Raw genomic sequence first — 20,636 nt, forward strand, 5'->3', positions numbered from 1 at the left:
GCGATCAGTCAGAAACTTACGAAGCCTCAAAAAAGCATTTCTGGCTTGTTCAACTCTGCTCTTTATTTCATTCTCGGGGTCCCAACCCTCATTCAGCAAACATCCCAAGTATTTGAATTGCCTGACTTGTTCGATTTCTTCTCCAGAGACATATATCTTTGCGTTGGGGTAATCATTTCTACTTATAATCATTGATTTTGTCTTCTTGATATTTATTTTCAAACCCCGAGCTTCACTTGCAAGAGTTAGATCATTCAAAAGGCATTGAAGATCTTCGATGTTATCTGCCACTATGGCTGTATCATCGGCATACCTGATGTTATTAATAAATATGCCGTTAACTTTAATACCCTTATTAGAGTCTTCCACTGCTTCTGCGAAGGCTTTTTCTACGTATAAATTGAACAGCATTGGAGACAGTATACAACCTTGCCTTACTCCTTTTTTAATGGAGAAATCTTCTGTTTCGTTGGAATTTTGAAGACGTACTGTTGCTGTCTGATTCCAATACAGATTGGCAATGATTCTTATATCCTTTGCATCCAATCCCAACTCTTGTAGGTATTTTATCATCAATTCATGTTTTACATTATCGAATGCTTTCTCGTAATCGATGAAACAGATAAAAACATCCTTTCTTTGATCTAAACAATTCTGTATCAATGTTTGCATACTAAAGATCGCTTCTCTTGTGCCATGTCCATTTTTGAAACCAAACTGACTCCATCCACTGACCTCTTTTGCTTTTTAACTATACCGTTAAAAAGCAAAAAAGAAACGTTTTTGATTTCGTTAAAAGAACATATTTTGCTTATTTTGGTATAAAGGTATACAATCAAAATAAGCCTTGGGCCCGACACAAAGTTTGTTCATTGTGTGTTGAAGAATTGCGGCAATATTTTCAAAGTAAAAAAGCAGTCCTTACGTTTTGGAATACCAATGGTTTTGAGCGAGCCCAAAAATCATAGTGATGGCTGCTATTTTTAGAATAATACGAGGTTTTATTTTGAGAAACAAAAAGGAGATATCTTGCCCTAACATTCAATTAGCCAGTCGCCCTGTCCCTCATGGACCTGAACTGCCAATATCCTCTCTTCCAGATTTTTTGGAGCATATACATGATGATCAGCAAGATGATAGTCAAGAGGACAGTAATTGCTACGATCGTATCGATCTATGGAGAAAAAATTTATATCTTTCTTTTCCCAAGAAGATGGCCTGGTATTATGCAGTAATATTCCTGGACTTATGGCAAATTTTCAACTGTGAGAGGAGACTTTTTATCGATTCTTCAAAAAGAAGCCTTACAGCAGTATTTCTACACAATCACACAATGGCAATAAGTATGCTTATATACCAGTTGTGCGGTGATTTAAAAGTGATTTCAACAAAGTGGCTATACAAAGTTCCCTTGTCTTTTCTGTAAATAAGACAGTAGAGACAGAAAGCAACAATACATAAAAAAGTCTTAACCCTTGGGAGAAAGCTTAAAAGTAGCAGTAAAAAATGTTAAGAGAGGATAAGCCTTGTAGATCCCAAAAAGATGTTACTTCCCCTACTTCACATGAAGTTGAAGTTGATAAAACAATTTGACAAGGCATTGACTAAAGAAAGTGAGTATGTCAGATATCTTTGTGGACAGTTTTCTGGTTTATCCACGACAAAGAAGGAATCTTTGTCGGACCGGACATTAGAAAACTAATGACGGATCCCAACTTTGTGGACAAAATGGACACAAATGAAAAGGCAGCTTGAACATCTTTTAAATTACTTATTACCGGTTACCTAGGTAACAACGGAAATCCAAACTACAAGACAATCGTCGCAGACATGATCGACAACTTTAAGAAGCTGGGCTGTAACATAAGCATTTAACTTGACTTTCTCTACCCACATCTTGACTACGTTTCAAAAAACCGTGGTGATTTCAGTGAAGAGAAGGGCGAAAGATTTCACCAAGACATCAAAGACATAGAAAGGAGATTCCAAGGAAGATGGAAGGTGAGCATAATAGCAGATTACTGCTGGATCATGAAAAGAAATGATCCTGAACGAGATCACAGTCAAAAAATCAGTAAAAGAAGCTTAGACAGAAAGCGAAAGCATTATTATAAGGGCTTATGAGCTTAAAGAAAAGAGTGGTCAGTTGAATGAGGAATTTTGACCTTATTGGCCTGAAGTGATATGATATCTTTTACGGTTGGTACTCATGGTCATTGTGGATGGTTGAATTGCTCACATATCAAGGGGTGTTAGGTATCATACGCAGTGTTTTTGATAGGAAAGTCTGCAAAATTTTTGTGTTTTAAGGCTGGCTATAGCCCCAGAGTTCTACGCCGTAAGTCCATATTGGTTTAGTATGACTTTGTAAAGCAGTATTTTGTTCTCCAATGGCAGTTGTGACTTTGTGCTAAGTAACCAATTCATTTGTTTTAATTTTATATTGAGCTGAGTATTTTTGGCGTTAATTTTTTGCTTTCAGGTAAACTTTCGGACCAAATGCAACCCAAGATATTTTACAACGTCTCTAGCAGGAATGGGACATTGTTTAGACTAACTTGTGGACAAGTAAGTCTTCTTGTTGTAAATGTGATCTGGGCGCATTTTTCGTTATTGACTTTAATTTTCTATGTCTGGGTCTTTGTTTGAAATTAAAACGGCTGTATCATTGGCAAAAGTCGCCACTGCCATCTGTAATAGGTATGTCAGCAGTAAAGATTAGGTACAGGAAGGTACCGAGGACACTTCCCTCAGGAACTCCGGATTGGATTGAGTGATAGGTTGAAAAATCATTAATGATTTTTACTTGGAACGAACGTTCGTTAATATAGGACTTTAGGATAAGGTACAAATCGCGAGACAGTAAAGATTTTTATTTAAACCGTTATGCTAGACTTTATCAAAAGCCTGCTGAATATCAAGAAATACTGAGGCATACATAGTATTTTCTTCCAAACTTTTCTTGATTGTATTTACTATTCTATGACACTGTCGGATTATTGAATATTGTTGACGGAAACCAAACTGATGTTCGGGTATTATGTTCTCGAGTGGTACAGATTTGCTTATTCTCTTTAGCAGAAGTCTTTTAAATATCTTGGACATCAAGGGTAACAAGCTTATCGGACGATACGACGAAGGTTCTGTAGGCAATTTACCTGGCTTTCCAATCATTATGAGTATATTTAAACTGCATTGGAAAATGGCTTTACTACTGCATTCTATTGTAAAGAGAAATGAAAGTGTACTGGAAATGTAGTTTAGAACATGATTAATAAATAAACTAAATTTTATAATGTTGGAAAAAGGTGAAAAATTACTTCCATTTTGTTATACCCAAACATACTCCCTATTTTGTGAGAAAACTGACGTGACAGACAAAAATGGTTTCCATTTTTGAAATCAGCACGAAAAGTACACAAAAGTCAGCTATCAAATTTTAAACAACTTTCAAACAATATTTTTTTGCATGCATGTAATAATCAAAGAGCAATTTTGAAGACAGAAAATACATTTGCAACCAAAGTTAATTCTTAGATTTTAAAGTTCGAGACTTATTTTAAGATTCCGCTATTTTACTCGCCCACTGTGTCTTTTAAGACTGCCGTGTGTACTTTTAATAATTCAATGAAGGTGTAACAAGAGAGCATTTTATTTTCTCGAAAGCGCGGAGAGCACTTTTATTTTCAGTATCTTCCATGTAATCTAGTTTGAACGAATTTAAAAAAAATTCAATTTCCCAGTGAAACTTTGCGCACAAAAAACGCAAGTTTTTTTCCTGATCAAAGTGGATGGGGGTTTAAAGGTGTAATAAAATACTTTTTTAGCAAATTATTATGAACGATAAAAGGTGTTTTTATTTAAAGTTATTTTATAATGATTTTTTTTACTTCTGTGAAATGTTTACTTTGTTGATTTTCTCTAATAATGTTGATAAAAGTTTGTTGTCATGTTATCTTTTTTACTTTCTTAAAGAATAAACGGCCTTGCTAAAATAGTGAATAACTGGGTTACGGTTTCAATCTCGCCGGACACGAAAATTTTTATCTTAACGAAATAAAAACTGTCATGTCCTTTGGATCGGCATTTATCCAAAGCGTCGTAGTCTGATTCTTCTTCTTCCTTCTTGTATGTAGGCTTAAAGCCTGTTTTTCCTTCAATATTAGCCTCCTAAATTGTTTAAATTATCGCATCATCTTTTTCTTGGTCTGCCAATACTTCTTCGTCCATTTGGTGACTTGACTCGTGCTATTTGTACTATCCTATCCTATGCAATTCTACTAATGTGTTCCTTTAACTCCTGTTTCCGTTTTGTCATCCATCCATTTATGTCTTCTATATTGCATGCTTTTCTTATGTTTTCGCTTCTCTCCCTATCCAGCAGACTTTTTCCTGATACTCGTCGGAGTATTTTCATCTTTGTTGTTTCTAGTAGTCGTCTCGTTTTAGATATTTCAGGTCTTGTCTCTGCTGTTTTTGTTAATAAGGGTCCAATTGCTGCTTTATGGATTCTTGTTTTTGTGTCTTGTCTTAGGTGTTTGTTCTTCCAGATTGTGTCATTAAGAGATCCCGCCGCCTTACTTGCTTTTAAGCTTTGTTGTCGTACTTCTTCTTCAACATGTCCGTACCTAGTTATATCTATTCTCAGATATCTAAACCTTGCTTCCTGCTATATTATTTTCCCATCAATTTCGATTTTACATCATAGTAGGTATTTAGATGTCATACATTTGGTTTTTTCTGCTGATACTATCATATTGTATTTCTTGGCTGTTATATTGAAGATGTGTGTTAATTTTTGGAGCTCGTTCTCTGTCTCGGCGATTAATGCGGGTCGTCTGCATAACATAATATTTGAATTTCTTTGTTGCCTATTCTGTAACCATGATCTTTACGTACTGCTTGTATTATTTCGCCCATTATTATATTAAAGAGAAATGGGCTAAACGAGTCACCCTGTTTGGCTCCGCTTTGTACTGGTGTACACTGTGTTAGTTTTCCATTTATCTTTGCCTGTATTCGATTATGGAAGTAGATGTTTTCGATAGTTTGTATGATTGATTGATTGGTATGTTTCTTTTATAAAGTAGGTGTAAGACGCCAGACGCTGGAAAATTTTACGGGAGGCCTACGTTCAGCAGTGGACAAATATAGGCTAATTGATGATGAAGACGCCTTCGACTTGGATGCAATCGAAAGCCTTTGTCAGGTGTTTAAAACATAGATATGCTGGTTTATTGTACTCGATGGCCTTTTCGGTGATTTGTCTTAGTACAAATACGGCGTCTACGCAGGATCTTCCAGATCTGAATCCTTGTTGTTTATCTGATAAAGTTGTTAGTTTATTGATTTTGTTGCCTCTATGTTGCCTCTTGTTGTTTATACCTCTATAATTGTTAGGGTCTTCTTTATCTCCTTACTGGAATATTGGTATCATTATGCTGTTTTCCATGCGTCTGGCATCTTGCAGTGCAATATTAGTTTTTTTATCTCTAGGGTTATACTTATATTACATCTTCGTGTTTTAGAATCTCGTTGGTTATTCCGTCTGGTCCTGGTGACTTTCTATTTTTTTAGTGAATTTATGGATATCGCTACTTCCTGAAAACTGATTTCTAGTTCGTGTCTTAATTCAGGTACGTTATCGTGTTTATTATTATTTTTCTTTTCTTTAAACAGCTTCGTCAGGTATCTTTCCCATTCGTTTGCTGGTATGTTATTGTATTCCTTCAATTCTGCCATTTCTTTCCGTTGGTTTCTTACAAATCTCCATATTTGTTTTTGTGTACCGTAGAAGTCGCTTTCCATCTTTTTTGTAAACTGTTCAGAGTGTTCATTTTTTGTTCTTCTTACCAACTGCTTTGGATGCAGAAGTCATCTCAGAGGATTGGAAAGTAGGAATTATACTTCCTATGTACAAAGGGGGAGACAAACTACTCTGCAAAATTATAGGGGCATAACAGTTTTAAATGTCGTCTACAAGATATTATAAGGGATTATATACAGCCGCCTGGAATCGTTTTCAAAGGAGATGATTGGTAAATACCAATGTGGCTTCAGACCAAAGAGGTCAACTATAGACCAAATACATATGTTAACAGGTATACATGTTGAATACATACCTATTTACAACTTGTATATCGATTTCAAACAGGCGTTTGATGGAGTAGATCGACAAAAGATGTTAAAGCAACTATCTGTGTTAGGTATACCCAATAAGTTGGTTAAACTTATACGATTGATTCTGGAGGGTTCCAGAGCTATGGTGAGAATAGATGGAGATATGACGCAGGCCTTTGATATTGAAAATGGAGTTAGACAAGGTGATGCCTTATCAATAACACTTTTTAATCTAACTTTAGAAGCTGTTGTTAGAAAACTGGATATAAACGGCTACAATAATACAATACCAATGCAAATATGCGCACATGCGGATGATGTTGCCATAATAAGCCGCAACAAAAGGGTATTAAGCGAAAAAGTTATAGAACTGAAACGAGAAGCAGCTACGTTTGGTCTATATATAAATGAAAGCTAAACAAAATATATGAAGTGCACAAAATTGAATCAACATGAGAATCTGAAGGTAGACAACCATAATTACAAATATGCCTCCACTTTTCCCTACCTAGGCTCAATAATAAATGACAACAACATCAGTCAACAAATACAAGCACGGATTCTTAGCGGTAATAAGTGCTTTTATGCATATAAAGACTTAATGAAAAGTAAGTTACTGAATCGTGAGTCTAAGCTGAGAATCTACAAAACAGTAATTAGACCAGTGGTCACATATGGATGTAAAACGTGGACCCTCTCAACCACTGATGAAAATCAACTGAGAATATTTGAGCGCAAAATACTAAGTAAGATATTTGGACAAACCCAATGCAGCGATGGTTCGTGGAGAATTAAAATGAACCACGAGCTGAATGAACTAATGCAGAGCGCAGATATTGTTGGATTTGTAAAGTCACAAAGACTAAACTAGCTTGAACACCTAGAAAGAATGCCAGATAATCGAGCTGTAAAAGTAGTCCAGAGATGGAAACCCCAAAGAAACAAAACAAAAGGAAAGCCCTGCAAAAGATGGATAGACGACGTAGAGAGAGATTTTAAAACCATGAACATCAGGCAGTGGCGAAGGAAAGTATCCGACAGGGTAGAATGGAAGAACATTGTTAAGCAGACCAAGACTCACAAAGGGTTGTAGCGCCATTAGAAGAAGAAGAAGAAGACCAACTGCTTTGTTTCATTTCGTATTCTTCTATAGGGGTCTCGTGATTCTGGAATATTTGTTCTTTGCACTTCGTGTGGGCCTCTCGTTTCTTTTTATATTTCTCTTTTTTTTTTCTAAACCATGGTGTATTGTTATTGTTTCTTTTGTTCAGTATGACTTTGCGTTTTCCTAGAGCGTCTGTTGTTGCTCTTTCAATGTTGTTTTTAATTTTCTTTCAGCTCTTTTTATTCCAAGATGGCGAGTATTCAAAGACCAGACTAACTTCGGAGCGCTGTAAAATCCAGAGATAATTAAATTAAACAAATTTGTAGTGAAAATTATTTTATAAAAAACCCTCTATAATATTGCTTTAATGTTATTTTAATGTAAAATTACCAGAAGAAAGTTAAGTGAATGTTTAAAAGAAAATTTGTTCCACAATTTTTAGTTATTTTTGTTTATAACTTTTTCATTTTTCATTTTACGATTAGAAGTAATAATAATAAAGTTGTAGAAAATTTAATTTGCCACAAATAATGTTTTATAAAATTTTCTGTAAGGTTGCTAATTTACGAGATACAGTACGAAACCGTTTTGTTTTCTTTTTTCCAAGATGGCGTCCTCTTAAAGATGCAATCTCAATGTAACTTTTCAAATAACTATAGTGTCTATATAGAAATTTTATAAAGGCAAAACTTTTAGGGACGAAAAACGCCACATTATGAATATATGTTACATTTGAATTTAGAGTAATTGTTATAACGAGTGGTTGGCCATTTAAAACTTATTGAACCGCAGGATGCCCTTTAATTGAACTCTCGTGATGATTTAAAGGTACCTGTTCTCATAAAAGATAAACGTGTCAAATTTTTTCGCAGCTATAATTTATTATTTAATTTTAATAATGGCTTTTTTTCCGTACAAACAACTCCCGTTTATCTGAGAATATCATCATTAAACAGATTTATGGCGGACATCATACAACTCGAAAAACGCAAAAAAACTAAAAAGGCACTCAATTTTAAAAAAGGCCCCTGTTTTTAGCAATTTATCCGATATACACTACATCCTTAACTGCCAGAAAGCTTCGGTTTTATTAAATTTACGGCTTGTTTTTATATCTATGGTGTTCAATTTTTTAAATTAAATTTGCGAAAACACATTGCGGTAAAGCTTAACACAAATATCGATAACAAATCAACTTAGGTATAACGTGTATTGGTTGAACAAACAAAAGAATATTAGAGTCAACAATAATCCTGTTTAAAATTTTGTTTTTAAAATGTGTTTTAAATTTTGCATATATAAGGTTTGCAAATATTGGGCAGGTTTATGACAATATGTCATCAATACCGCAAGATGCATTTTTATAATTTTTAATATTGACTTTAAGATCATTTTAAGAGTAAATATTAAGTCTAAACTAAATGTAAGACCAAATACTTATGTTGGTATAGTGTCATGAGGTTTTTTTCCTGATTTTTTTTATGATGTACTATGGAATTACTAGCAGCAGAATTTTACTGTCACAATTGGGTTGCATTTTTAAAGATAAATCACACGCTATGATTTTTCTAATGGGTGTAGTTAAGTTAATGTTGATATGATGTAATCGAATGAACTAGCTTACAATAAAGTCGTCGCATGAACGCAACTCAGCATTATTAGCGATATCATTTTAAAGTCATCTACTTTATAACGTCTAATATATTCCTGAATTGACAATATATATAAGTCTGATGAAATTAAATTATTAGAAGAATTTTTTTACCAAATATCAAAAACATTTTTTTTTGTTAGCGTGTTTCTTATGTGTTTTTTGGCGAAAATGATTGGCCAGATCTTAGAATAGAGTAGAATAGAAATATGCTTTATTTTCACTAAAAATTGTGCAATTTTATGAACAAAGCTTACAAAAAGTCAAAAAAATAACAATAACAATTAAAATTTACTTAAATTACATAAATCGTCAATATCACAAAATAAAATATACAATCCAATGCAAAATTTAACTAAAATGCAAATTGCATAATAAAACCTTACGAACTAGTTTACGAGATAATACTGGTAACATCAGGAAAAAGAAAAAAAATTTCCATCGATTTTTTTTAAGTGATATCATTTATAAAGATAAGGAAAAGTAGAGAACCCAGTACTGAACCTTGTGGTACTCCACATACAATGCTTTTGTGACTGGAGTCAGTATCATTTGCTCTAACTAGTTGTTTTCTATTCCTTAAGTAAGATTGGAACCAAATTGTCGTGATTTACATAATCAAAATCTTTGGCATAGTCGCCAAAAATAGTGGCAGTATAAAGATTATTGTTTAGTGCTTGATAGACCTCATGTAGTACAGAAAACAAAGCATCGCTGGTACATTTATTAGATAAAAAGCCGTACTGACTTTTGATAAAATGTTGTTTTCAACGAGAGAGGACATAAGTCGGGCTTTTATGCGTCTCTCAAGAATTTTGGATAGGACCGGTGGTATGACAATGGGTCTATATTTGCAGACATTTAATTTTTCACTATCCTTATAAAAAGGAATAATAATTAGGCATCTGGAAATATATCTTTTTCAAAGGAATCGTTAATTAGTGAGACCAGGACTTTCAACATATTATTTGGGAGTTTTAAGAAAATTTTTATGGATAGTCCATCAGTACTACAGGAAGATTTGCTTTTAATACTACTGATTGTTTGGATCAGTTCAGATTTATCAACTAGTCTTATAAAGAATGAATTCGAGACCTTTTTGGATTGGGGAGATAGGAAATAGGAATGTTGTTGTGGCAAAATAGTTGATGTCATATTTTTACTTACATTAACGAAGTATTCGTTTAGATTTCCAGGATTTGGAAGAGAAAATATTTGAGCTGTGTTAGTTTTATTTCGAAGATCGTTTATGTATAGCAAGTTTCTCCTGCAACATTTTTAGAGCTTCCCAGACGAGTGTGATCGAGTACATTTTTTTAGCTGTTTTGATAAGTTTTAGATAGTTTCCTCTATACTTGGAGATATATTCAGTGACCAAGACGCTGATAGTAAATTTCTTGATATATAGTAGTAAACGCATATTCTTTGCTGATATGCGGATACCTTTAGTAGTTCAGGGTTTGTGATATTTTGACTTAATTGTAATTAAAGGAAATGGCTGATTGAAAATACAGACAAACTTATTTAAAAAATTACTGAAATTATAGTCCATGTCTACAGAGGGAAAGTGCCACCCAGAAGTCAAGCACAAATTTTGGAATTTATGAAAGTTCTGAGCGGAAAAATCCTACTTAAACGTTGGGTTATCGAGGATTGTTTGTTATGAGTGTTAAACTTGTATATACTGCTTCATGATCAGAGAGTCCTGCATTAATAATTGTAGAGCGTACATCAAGGAGTGAGAAATCTAAGACAATATGATCAATTATGGTAGATGTTGTTTTAGTAATACTTGTAGGAGAATTAACGTGCATTGTGAAACCATACGATTCGAATATATTGACCAAAGATAATTAGGTAGCACAAGCAACTGCGTAATTAATATTCAAGTCATCGCATAGAATCTTTCTGCTTTTATTGGGTATCGGAAATTGGACATTCATTGTCGTCTAACAAATGTAACAGGTTCTGAAAAAATAGTTTTGTGAAAGAATCAGGTGACCTATAAAAGATTTTTGTTATAAGCCAATGAAAACTCAAAATAGGATCCATTCAACGAAAAGTCATATTTTGTTATAGGAGAGAAATCATTATTTGTAGAAAGAATTATGATGCCACCATAAGCTGAACTTGGACGATCATACATAGAAATTGTGGTATATTTATCTACAAAAAAAGGCTCGTTGACTTCAAGCCAGTTCTCGGTAACCGCAACTATCGTTGGAAATCTTAATTCCTCTAGAAACAAAAATAATTCATCTGTTTTATATCTTATAGAACGGATATTAATCAGAACCATGCTAAAGTTGTCATCACTGAAATAATTTGAGGTTTTTAGTCACACAATGTTATCTTGTGCTTTTAACTGAGCACTGGTTATATCATCTAGAAATACTTTGTATTAATAATTACTTCTTAATATCTAAATTTTGTAGATCTGAAAGCATCCATGGAGGAACATTGATTCTAATTAATGCGACATTTCAGTATAAATTCAATTGTGTTTACTACAATAAATTTAGCCACCTCTGCATTGAATCTAAATTTAAATTCTCTATTTCTTTGAGTAAGAAACTTACTGAAAAGTAAGAATACTTTTCTCATTGTTGTAACCAAATGGTTTTATTATTTTAATAGGTAACTTTAATATTGATTGTCTAGGTTCATCACACTTAATAGTTTTATTATGAGAATGCTGGTTACCCAACTAACCACAGATAACAGCATATTGAATTATATTTGTACTAATCTTCATCCGGATCTGGCGGTGTGCAGAGTGATTCCTTATTTTTCATCGCATCATGATCCCGTTCTACGTGAATTACCAATTAAGAATCCACCCTTAAGAATCCATAAGTGCGGAATAAAATTTCGCACTTATAAATAAAGAAAAAGAAGCTTATATTTATTTTTTTACAATTTGCATTGAAATTTCAATGTTGTAATATTTTTAAAATATTAAAAAAATTGAACATAATAGCATTAACATTTATACAACATTTCAATGAAAAGCAAACACAAAAAGTGAAATTGTGAAGTTAAAAAAAATCTATTAACAATTTTTTATTGTTAAATTTAGGAACAGTCGTCGATCGGTTTCTTTTTCTATCACAATAGAAGCCGACCTTTGCGACCATCAGGTTGAACAGGAACCGGGATTTCATCTTCTATGCACGAATTTCCCTACTTAGAACTCTTATAGATATGGAAAGACACAAATTTATTGCACGGCGACGAATATGTGGACCTAAAAATTACATGCCAAGTCTCTCCAAAAAAAATCTTCAATGTAAAGTTATTTCGGTTTCACAGTTACACTTATATAAAACAAAGGCATTGATATCTGCAACATTTAATTCAGTTACTGATAAAACTAAATTATTAGAAGAATTTTTTTACCAACAAAAACAGAATTTACTTAATTTATTCGTATTTTGTATTTTTGGAACGATTTACGTAGTCAAAACGTCAAATAAACATTTTAAACATTTTAAAGTAAAAGTATGGCTGATTCCTAATAAAAATAGTAATTAAAAAAGTTAAGCGTCAGTATTTTCTGTTCTATTTCATAATTAATTTTATTGTAATAATGAAACAACCCGATTTTATGATAAATATTTTTTTTTTTTCAGAAATGACAAGGAATGTCAAACGACACACTGACGGCAGGTCTCACGATCTCTCTCAACTTCACCAGTGCAGAAGCAACATCCACAGTACAGGAGTCCAACAACTACATTCAGCATATCGCGCTCGCGATCCTGCTCACCATCGTAATTTTGATAGTAATTATAGGAAATACGCTCGTCATTTTGGCAGTGATGACGACGAGGCGGCTACGGACCGTGACGAATTGCTTTGTCATGTCTTTGGCGGTGGCTGACTGGTTGGTTGGTATATGTGTTATGCCACCAGCGGTGGCGTATACACTTATTGGTAAGTATAATAGGCCAGTTGTTTCAGTATATAAAATTTTTTAATTAAGATCACTCGTAAATGTATTACATCAATCTGCAACATAGCATATTTTCATACTCTTTCGTTTTCGATATGATGTGGTATCCAGAAGGTTTTTTCTTAGGTTATCAACAAATGAGGTTATGGTTTTACAAGATAAAAGTAATTTGTTAACTTCTAAAGATTTAACATTATTACTTGTTAATAAAAAGTATCGATATACGGAAAAGTATATTTCCCATAAATATTTTTTGGCCAAACTTAAAGTATAGTATACTTACTATTGACAACATTCCTTGTACCGGTATTGGTTAAGTAAAGTTACTGGGGACCTATTATAAAAAAAAACACAAATTGCTTATATTATAGAAACAGCAGAAACTTGCGGTGCTTTCACCAAAATTTTGAAAAGTTTATGCATTCGCCATTTTTGTAAAATATTAATTCACAGTAATTAATTTTAAAAAAACTTTAAATAAAAGGCAAATATCGGGCACAGTTTTTTATTAAATTAAAAATTATAGGCTATTAAACAATTTTATGAATGTCATAAACATTAAATAATACATTTACACAGAACTAGACAAAGGACAAAGACTTTAAATTTTTTTTAATTTGAAGAAGCTACATATTGGGTTACAGTATTAGAGAGAATTTAAAAAAAATGATGGATGACTCAGAAGTGAAAGGTGTTTTAGAACTCGTTTGTCGTGTTCATTCGCAATCTGCCATCTGATTTTCCCCATCATATACAGATTTTTCACAAATCGCTATCTAAATTTTGTACGAAAAGACAGGTTCAGGAAAAGACAGGAAGAAAAAAAATCATTGGTTACAAGTTAAAAACTGACTTTATTTTAATTATCTACAGCCACTATACAATTTTACATGCAATTAAGCTATAAAAAATTCCTATTTTTTAAATTTCTAGATGTAGTCTCTTCTGGATTACAATCTCTCTTGAAGTTCCATAAGTAGTCAGCCATCATAGTAGTATCCCATCTGGCTTAATAACGTTGTTCCAATAATTTAATATTTTGATGGAACCTCTGCCCTTGTTCTTCGCTGTAATCATCAAAAATTATCAGTTAGGAGAAATAGTCCAGGTGTGAGTGAAGAAAATAAAGTTCGACACTCATAAGATAACCTAGGTTTTGGAAACTTCTTAACAAGTCATAAACTTCTTCTTTGTAATTGAGATTGTTTTGGTTCCCAAAAGACCCCTTAACAACTGATGTGAAGCTTCTCCATGCATTTTTTAAAGTCAGTGTCGATCATTAGTTGGCGAATTTGAGAACACAAAAAATTCCAACATTTATTTTCTCAGAAGTTATCTTAGGAAACTTCTTACATAAGTACTGGAAACAAGGTTTATCCTCATTCAAGGCTTTCACGAATTGTTACATTAAAGTGCAATATGTAGAGGTAGAAGCAGAACATATTTAAGGTTTAATGATGGACTGTTTATGACATTATTTCAGCCTAGTGTCAACTTCATTCTTGTTTTTTTAAGATTTCACAGTATAGTGACTGAACCCATCTCTGCTATCCCGTTCATAAAGAAAACAAGGGCAAGTTATTCAGTTGTTTTTCTTGTATTCAATATTTTTCAAGAGAATTTTGATATTGTCGAATGTTTCTTTGAAATGAGCAGAGTAAGCTATTGGAATTAAAGCATATTTGTTTCCATTCTGAAAAAAGGATAGCTTTCAAACTAACTTTTGATGAATCTATAAAGAGTCTTCATTCAGTAGGTTTATAGTCAATTCCAAAATATTCCATCATTGATTGAATGTTATTACAGAAAACTATTGGATCTCTTTCTTGAAAGTAAAGAGCAAGTTCTCGTTTAAGATGACGGTACCAAGAAAAGATGACACTAGTCGCAAGGATATTTTTTTATTTTAATCTGGATTCAAGAACTTATGCAGCATCCTTTGTGAGATTTAAATCATTTAATTCTTCTTGAGTAAAAAGTTTAAGTAAGCGATCTTTATGAGGTTCATATGTCATCATGTGATGAGGCATATGAACCTCTATTCTAACTAATTCTATCATATTTTAGAACAGTAGGAAGGACAGAAACGGATATAGTGTTGCTATGAGCTACTGGTCTAATATCAGAAAGTAAGTTACCACGTGTGGTCACATATGAGTGACCACATATATTATTCAGACAAGAGTAACTATCATCCACTTGATTTTATGGTTCTCTCCAGACCATCAATATTCCAAAAGACATAGCTTTCTTCTTACCTGTTAACCATAGTCGCAATGTCTCAACACAAGTTCGACACTACAGTATGGGAAGCCCATGCCTTGTCTTGATCGCCAAGTTTTACACCAAAATATGAAAAGTATAGATTTTCTACAAGTTTGGTAATATGTTGTCTTTGTTTTACAACCACAAATTTAATAGAACACATTTACACACGATCTCTGAGGTCGATTCATTTTAGAACAAATAATAAAAAAATATTTATCTGTTCATAAAACACGACAGTAGAATTAAAACTGACGCGCTTTCTGTGTCTTCAATCTCGACTAAGCTTATCATCAGGACGCGAATACTTTAGGCCATAATTATCAGGTACTTTATCAATAGTTCAAAACCATTACCTTTTACACTCATTTACATTTATATTTTTGAATAGGTCACATCAATTTTATCACCGGATGATAAAACCTTTCTAAATGCAATGCCTATTTATGCAATCTTGTAGCAAAAAGAACTGTACGTGATTGGAAAAAAATCTCAACGGATCTGGATTCAGTGTCAAAAAATACTCTAGAAAAACACTTTAGTTCTTAAACATCAAAATATTTGCAGCATGGTGTGGTTATATACATTCTTCTTCTACTGAAGATTAAATGTCATTATATTATAATAATATAAATTTGTTTACAGCTTTTGTTTCTGGAGTAGCCAAACCATTCTCTTGAGTTTTTACTCAGAAAATGTATATTTTTGTACCCTCATTAAATGACTTTAATATTACAATTTTCTCTTTTTTATACCAGGTAAATCTTATTCAGGTTTTTTATTCAATAGACGTAATACTTCTTCATTTCTACACTATATTGTGATAGTAACCCATCTCTAAACTCTCCATGCTTTTTAGTTATTCCGCGTTTAGTCCCATTGTATAAATTTGTATCATTATGCGTAATGTTTTAGTTACAATGTTGACTAACCTCGATATTAAGATAGTTATTGATTTTTGCAGGAGTTTGGGAATTAGGTTGGATCCTCTGTGACGTATGGATTTCGCTGGACATTCTGCTATGTACTGCTTCCATCCTTAGTCTTTGTGCCATTAGCGTCGATCGATACTTAGCAGTAACTCAACCACTTCGGTATTCCAGAAAGAGAAGATCGAAAAGACTGGCTTTAGGAATGATTTTAGTAGTTTGGATAAGTTCTCTACTGATATCATGTCCGCCTATATTTGGATGGTAAGTGATGATACAGTTAATTGCTTTTTCTATTGCAGTATTTGTGTTAGCATAACAATAAAAAAAGAATAATAGGAAAGATCAATCTAAAAATGGCAAGAAGAGTGGAACAACACGAAAGATGTTGCCCAGTGGACCAAGATGCTGATCCCGAGCCTAAGGAACTGGGTAGATTGTCTGTTTTAAGGCGTATCTTCATAGGTTCAGAAAGACAGATACAGATTAATGCGTGTACTGCGAATATTCCGACACTGTTACTCACAAAATGCTGAAGTGTAATAGATGTACAGTGGAGAGAAACAGAATGTAGTGCATTAATAATGTATATTGTGTATTAATAAAACAAGTAGTTGACGAGAACACCATTTAATCAATATTAAATTGAAACCGTACAACTAACAGTAACAACTAAACTTCTAAGTCTACTGGCCGTCATGCCACAACAGCTCTTCTTGACATATTACTAACCTAAGGAATATCTGACACTAACGTGGGTACCAAAATACATAACAGAGAAATAGGTATGAATCCTGTGACTGTGAGAGAGATGATCGTGAAGATGACGGGAAGTAAGGAGGGTTAGAATAGTGTTCCTAAAAACAGATACCTGAATCTTTGGCACTGCTATCATTAGTACTTTAAATTAAACTAAAACCAAAATTTTAAATTTAAGGACCCAAAATCGAGGTAGTACTCATAAAAAAAATTTCGGTGCTCAACCAAATCCCCCTCCAAGAAAATTTTAGGTGCGCCACTGTATTTGTCCCTTCGCTACTAACTCTTAGTAGTTGATGCGGTTGATAAAAAAACAATGACTTTTCGCATACCGTTAATAAATTATAAATATCGCCTAGTTTATCTTATTGAAAAAACTTAAATAAATCCAAGTGATACGCGATTTGAATTTGAAACTTCACATCCATTATTTCCATTATACCGAAATGTCACCAATATATTTTGCAATGCACCGGCACATCGATAAAAGAATTATTTTAACCCAGTTTTCCGATCATTTTTACTTGAAACTGAAACGGAAATAACTGAACGGGCTGATCTGTTTATACTCCGCTTCGCAGTATCAATAAAATTTGACACATCTTTCATGTGCAGCATAAATAAACACTTTATTTGCCACATTTAGCTTCTAATTATGTGTAGATATCGTAAACCGAAATAATAGGACTATAAAAAATTGTTTATTTTATTGAGTTTGTTTGTTTTGGCTCGTGTTTTAAATAAAGAATTTCACAAAATATGGAGGGAGCGAGTGGGGCAATTTTTTCAATGTACTGAATTACTTTTGTCATAGCAATCCTTTAGTCAATACAGATATTTTGCTAAAAAATATGCCAAATTTAATATATAGTAATACTCGGACCGTGCCATTGATAGAATGCAAATGCTGCAATAAGAACAAGTATTTAACAAAGAGCTAAGAAGAAATAAATATTAAACAATTATTTTGACATTTATGTACAAGAATAATTGATGACTGGGATGCAGCTGCATCTCACTTGGGTTTATAAAGGTGAAAATTATTACGCTTTTACACAATGTATTTATTAGAAATGTTCTATATTGTTTTTGTTTTAGGTATGAGCCAGGAAAGCATGCAGGAAAAACGTGCCGATATAACAAGAATACGGGATATGTAATTTTTTCAGCGATGGGGTCTTTTTTCATTCCAATGGTAGTTATGGTGTACGTGTACATAAAAATTTCATGTGTAGTCGCACAAAGACATGACCAGCTCGCACATATAGATACTGCCCATCCACGAGTAAGTAGTAATCATACAGTAAATGTATCTGTGTTAAGAAATTTTTGTCAATATATTAATCATGTCAATTAATGGTCCTTATATTTTCCCATCTAGCTCCTGAGCAGCCAAAAAAGTGTAGAAAAATAACTTTACATTTAAATCTTATATAGACTAGATACTCCACTGTTCGAATATTAATTATTCTTCTGTAGTTACTGATCACGCTCGTACTTCACAGAGGGCGCTAGAACGTTTAGGTGTCTCATCGTTAACATTATAAGTGGCTCGACAATCCGTTGTGGATCTTGGCTTGTTCACAAAGAATTCGCCACTCCTGTTGATTCCTGTCAACTTCCCTTCATCTTCTGACCCTTATAATCTGTAGGTCTTCTTCCAGATCATCAGTCAATCTTCTTCGTGGTCGTCCTCTACTACAGTAAATCCGCATTGACATTGACCAACGATATTCTTTGTAAAATGTTTTAAACGATACATTGCCGAAGATTTTATACGCAGATGCTAACAGAGTAATGCCTCTATAGCTCTTACACTCCAGTAGATCACCCTTTTTACGTACCGGACATGTTATTTCCTTTAGCTACTCTTCTGGTACAAATTCATTTTGACATATAAGTACTATTAGTTTATGGATTGCTACAAAAAGTTCATCATCACCTGGTTTACACATTTCCGAATAGATTTTATCGATTTCTGGGGCTTTATTGTCTTTGAGTATTATTATGGCATTTGACACTGTAGAATTTCATCGTTTATATCTTTATAAGTTTTTAATCGTGGTTTAAATTCTCGACGGCTAGTATTTAAGAATTTGTAGTATTTCTTCGTTTCATGTTTATCGAATAAACTTTGTATTTCATTGAGAGTGTTCTGTTGGTGTTTTGTTGTCGATGGATACGTTTTTCCTACCTTCTAAGGCGACTTTTCTTTTTTTTTTCCGTGTACAACCTGCGTCAATGGTTTTTTGACATGCTGCGTTGTTTCTATTTGTGACCATTTCGCACTCATGATCAAACCAATGATTTCTTTTTTCTGACTTGGTTTTACCAAATATTTCAACAGATTTCTGTAACACTATATCTCGTATATTTGCCCATAGTTGGTTAATGTCTTCTTCTTCTTCCAAGTTTTCTGTCCTTATTTGATCTTCTATTTGCTGTTTGTATACATTTGCAATGTTGGGATCTTTTAGTTTATTAATATCGATTTTTTTCTCTCCTTTTCCCATCCTCCTTTTTTAAATTGGATATTACAGACTTAACATCTAATAAGTTAGAGCAGCGTCTTACATCGATGATTATATGATCTATTTGGTTAATCGTTTCATTATCAGGAGATTTCCAAGTTCCCTTATGTATATATTTATGGGGAAGTCGTGTCCTAGTTATTCTATGTCCTATGTAATGCTTCCCTGTAATTTTATTTTTTACATTCATGTTTACACGCCTTACATTAGAATTAGTCAGGTCTAGACAATTTAAGCATGCTTGTTTAACTATTTTATTGAATTGTGGCTACCACAAGTTTACAAACAAATGCTAGAGTATTTTTAAGTGTTTTAAAAAATATGGTACGAATTATTATTGTTATCATAGTATCAAAGAATATAGACGCATATAGAAGGACATTTCACTGACATTTTTTAGTCTTGTCTGAAGCTTCACAAGTTGAACAAAATTTTAGTTCCTTACTGTACCACTAGAGAGCGCTTATGTGAGCGCTATTACTGCTTCTAAAATATGAAAGAGTGGAGCAACAAATGCAACTTTAGATATTTTCTTATGTATTTGCCACTTTAACACAGTTGATCCAAATAGCGCCCCATGGTACTCACCCACGTCCCGAGAAAGAGGTTGATGAAGAAACCATCAGAACATCAATGACATCGCAATTTTATTTTAAACGTCAATGCATAAGTTAATATACTTCATCTAATTTACTTACCGTTGCACGTCATCCGCGTCATAGCACGTGAGGTCACATGATACTAACACGAAATATTTAGGCGGTACATATTTTAGGCACTAGACATATTTTATTATATACGCGTAGAAATAATATTTAAAGATTTCTATTAATGTTAACTTCAAGAAATACACAATAATATGTTTCATTTAATTTGCATAAATGCCTTATAAAGCGTTTTTATGAAGAACATTTGTTCGGAATACACTGTAACTGTAATCGAACGAAGGTGATATTTTGGCATAAATTGGTAACACTTATTTGACAGTTGCGGTATTGACACTTTTTATTTTACATTTTATATAAAATAAAATAAATATCTATGTATTCCATTTTACATCTTTATACGACGTATACAAGCGGCTCAAATTGTTTTTAACAAGATTATTTTTTAACTCTTGTTTTGTTTCTATTTATTTACATTAAATATTAATTTGTTTTGTTGTATAATCCACTTTTGCAATCTTTTTGATTTATAATGGATTCAGGATTTTTTTATACTTTGACAACTATGTCAACTTCGATCTCTGTCAATGATAATGACATGCAACGGTAAGTAAATTAGATTTACTGTAGCTCCTTCGTACTCCTTTCCCACTTTC

General features: G+C 33.0%; 1 protein-coding gene across 1 annotated transcript in view; it reads left to right on the forward strand.

The window, feature by feature from the left end:
• LOC140440231 (probable G-protein coupled receptor No18) overlaps nt 1-20,636 on the forward strand; it is a 111,692-nt gene that overhangs the window by 83,337 nt on the left and 7,719 nt on the right. Inside the window, exons 2-4 of the mRNA XM_072530588.1 lie at nt 12,509-12,812; nt 16,061-16,289; nt 17,883-18,069. Of these exons, the coding sequence (XP_072386689.1) occupies nt 12,521-12,812; nt 16,061-16,289; nt 17,883-18,069 (708 nt within the window). The 5' untranslated portion in view covers nt 12,509-12,520. The remainder of the gene's footprint in view (nt 1-12,508; nt 12,813-16,060; nt 16,290-17,882; nt 18,070-20,636) is intronic.

This window comes from Diabrotica undecimpunctata, chromosome 4, assembly GCF_040954645.1.
Source record: "Diabrotica undecimpunctata isolate CICGRU chromosome 4, icDiaUnde3, whole genome shotgun sequence".
Lineage (NCBI taxonomy): Eukaryota > Metazoa > Arthropoda > Insecta > Coleoptera > Chrysomelidae > Diabrotica > Diabrotica undecimpunctata.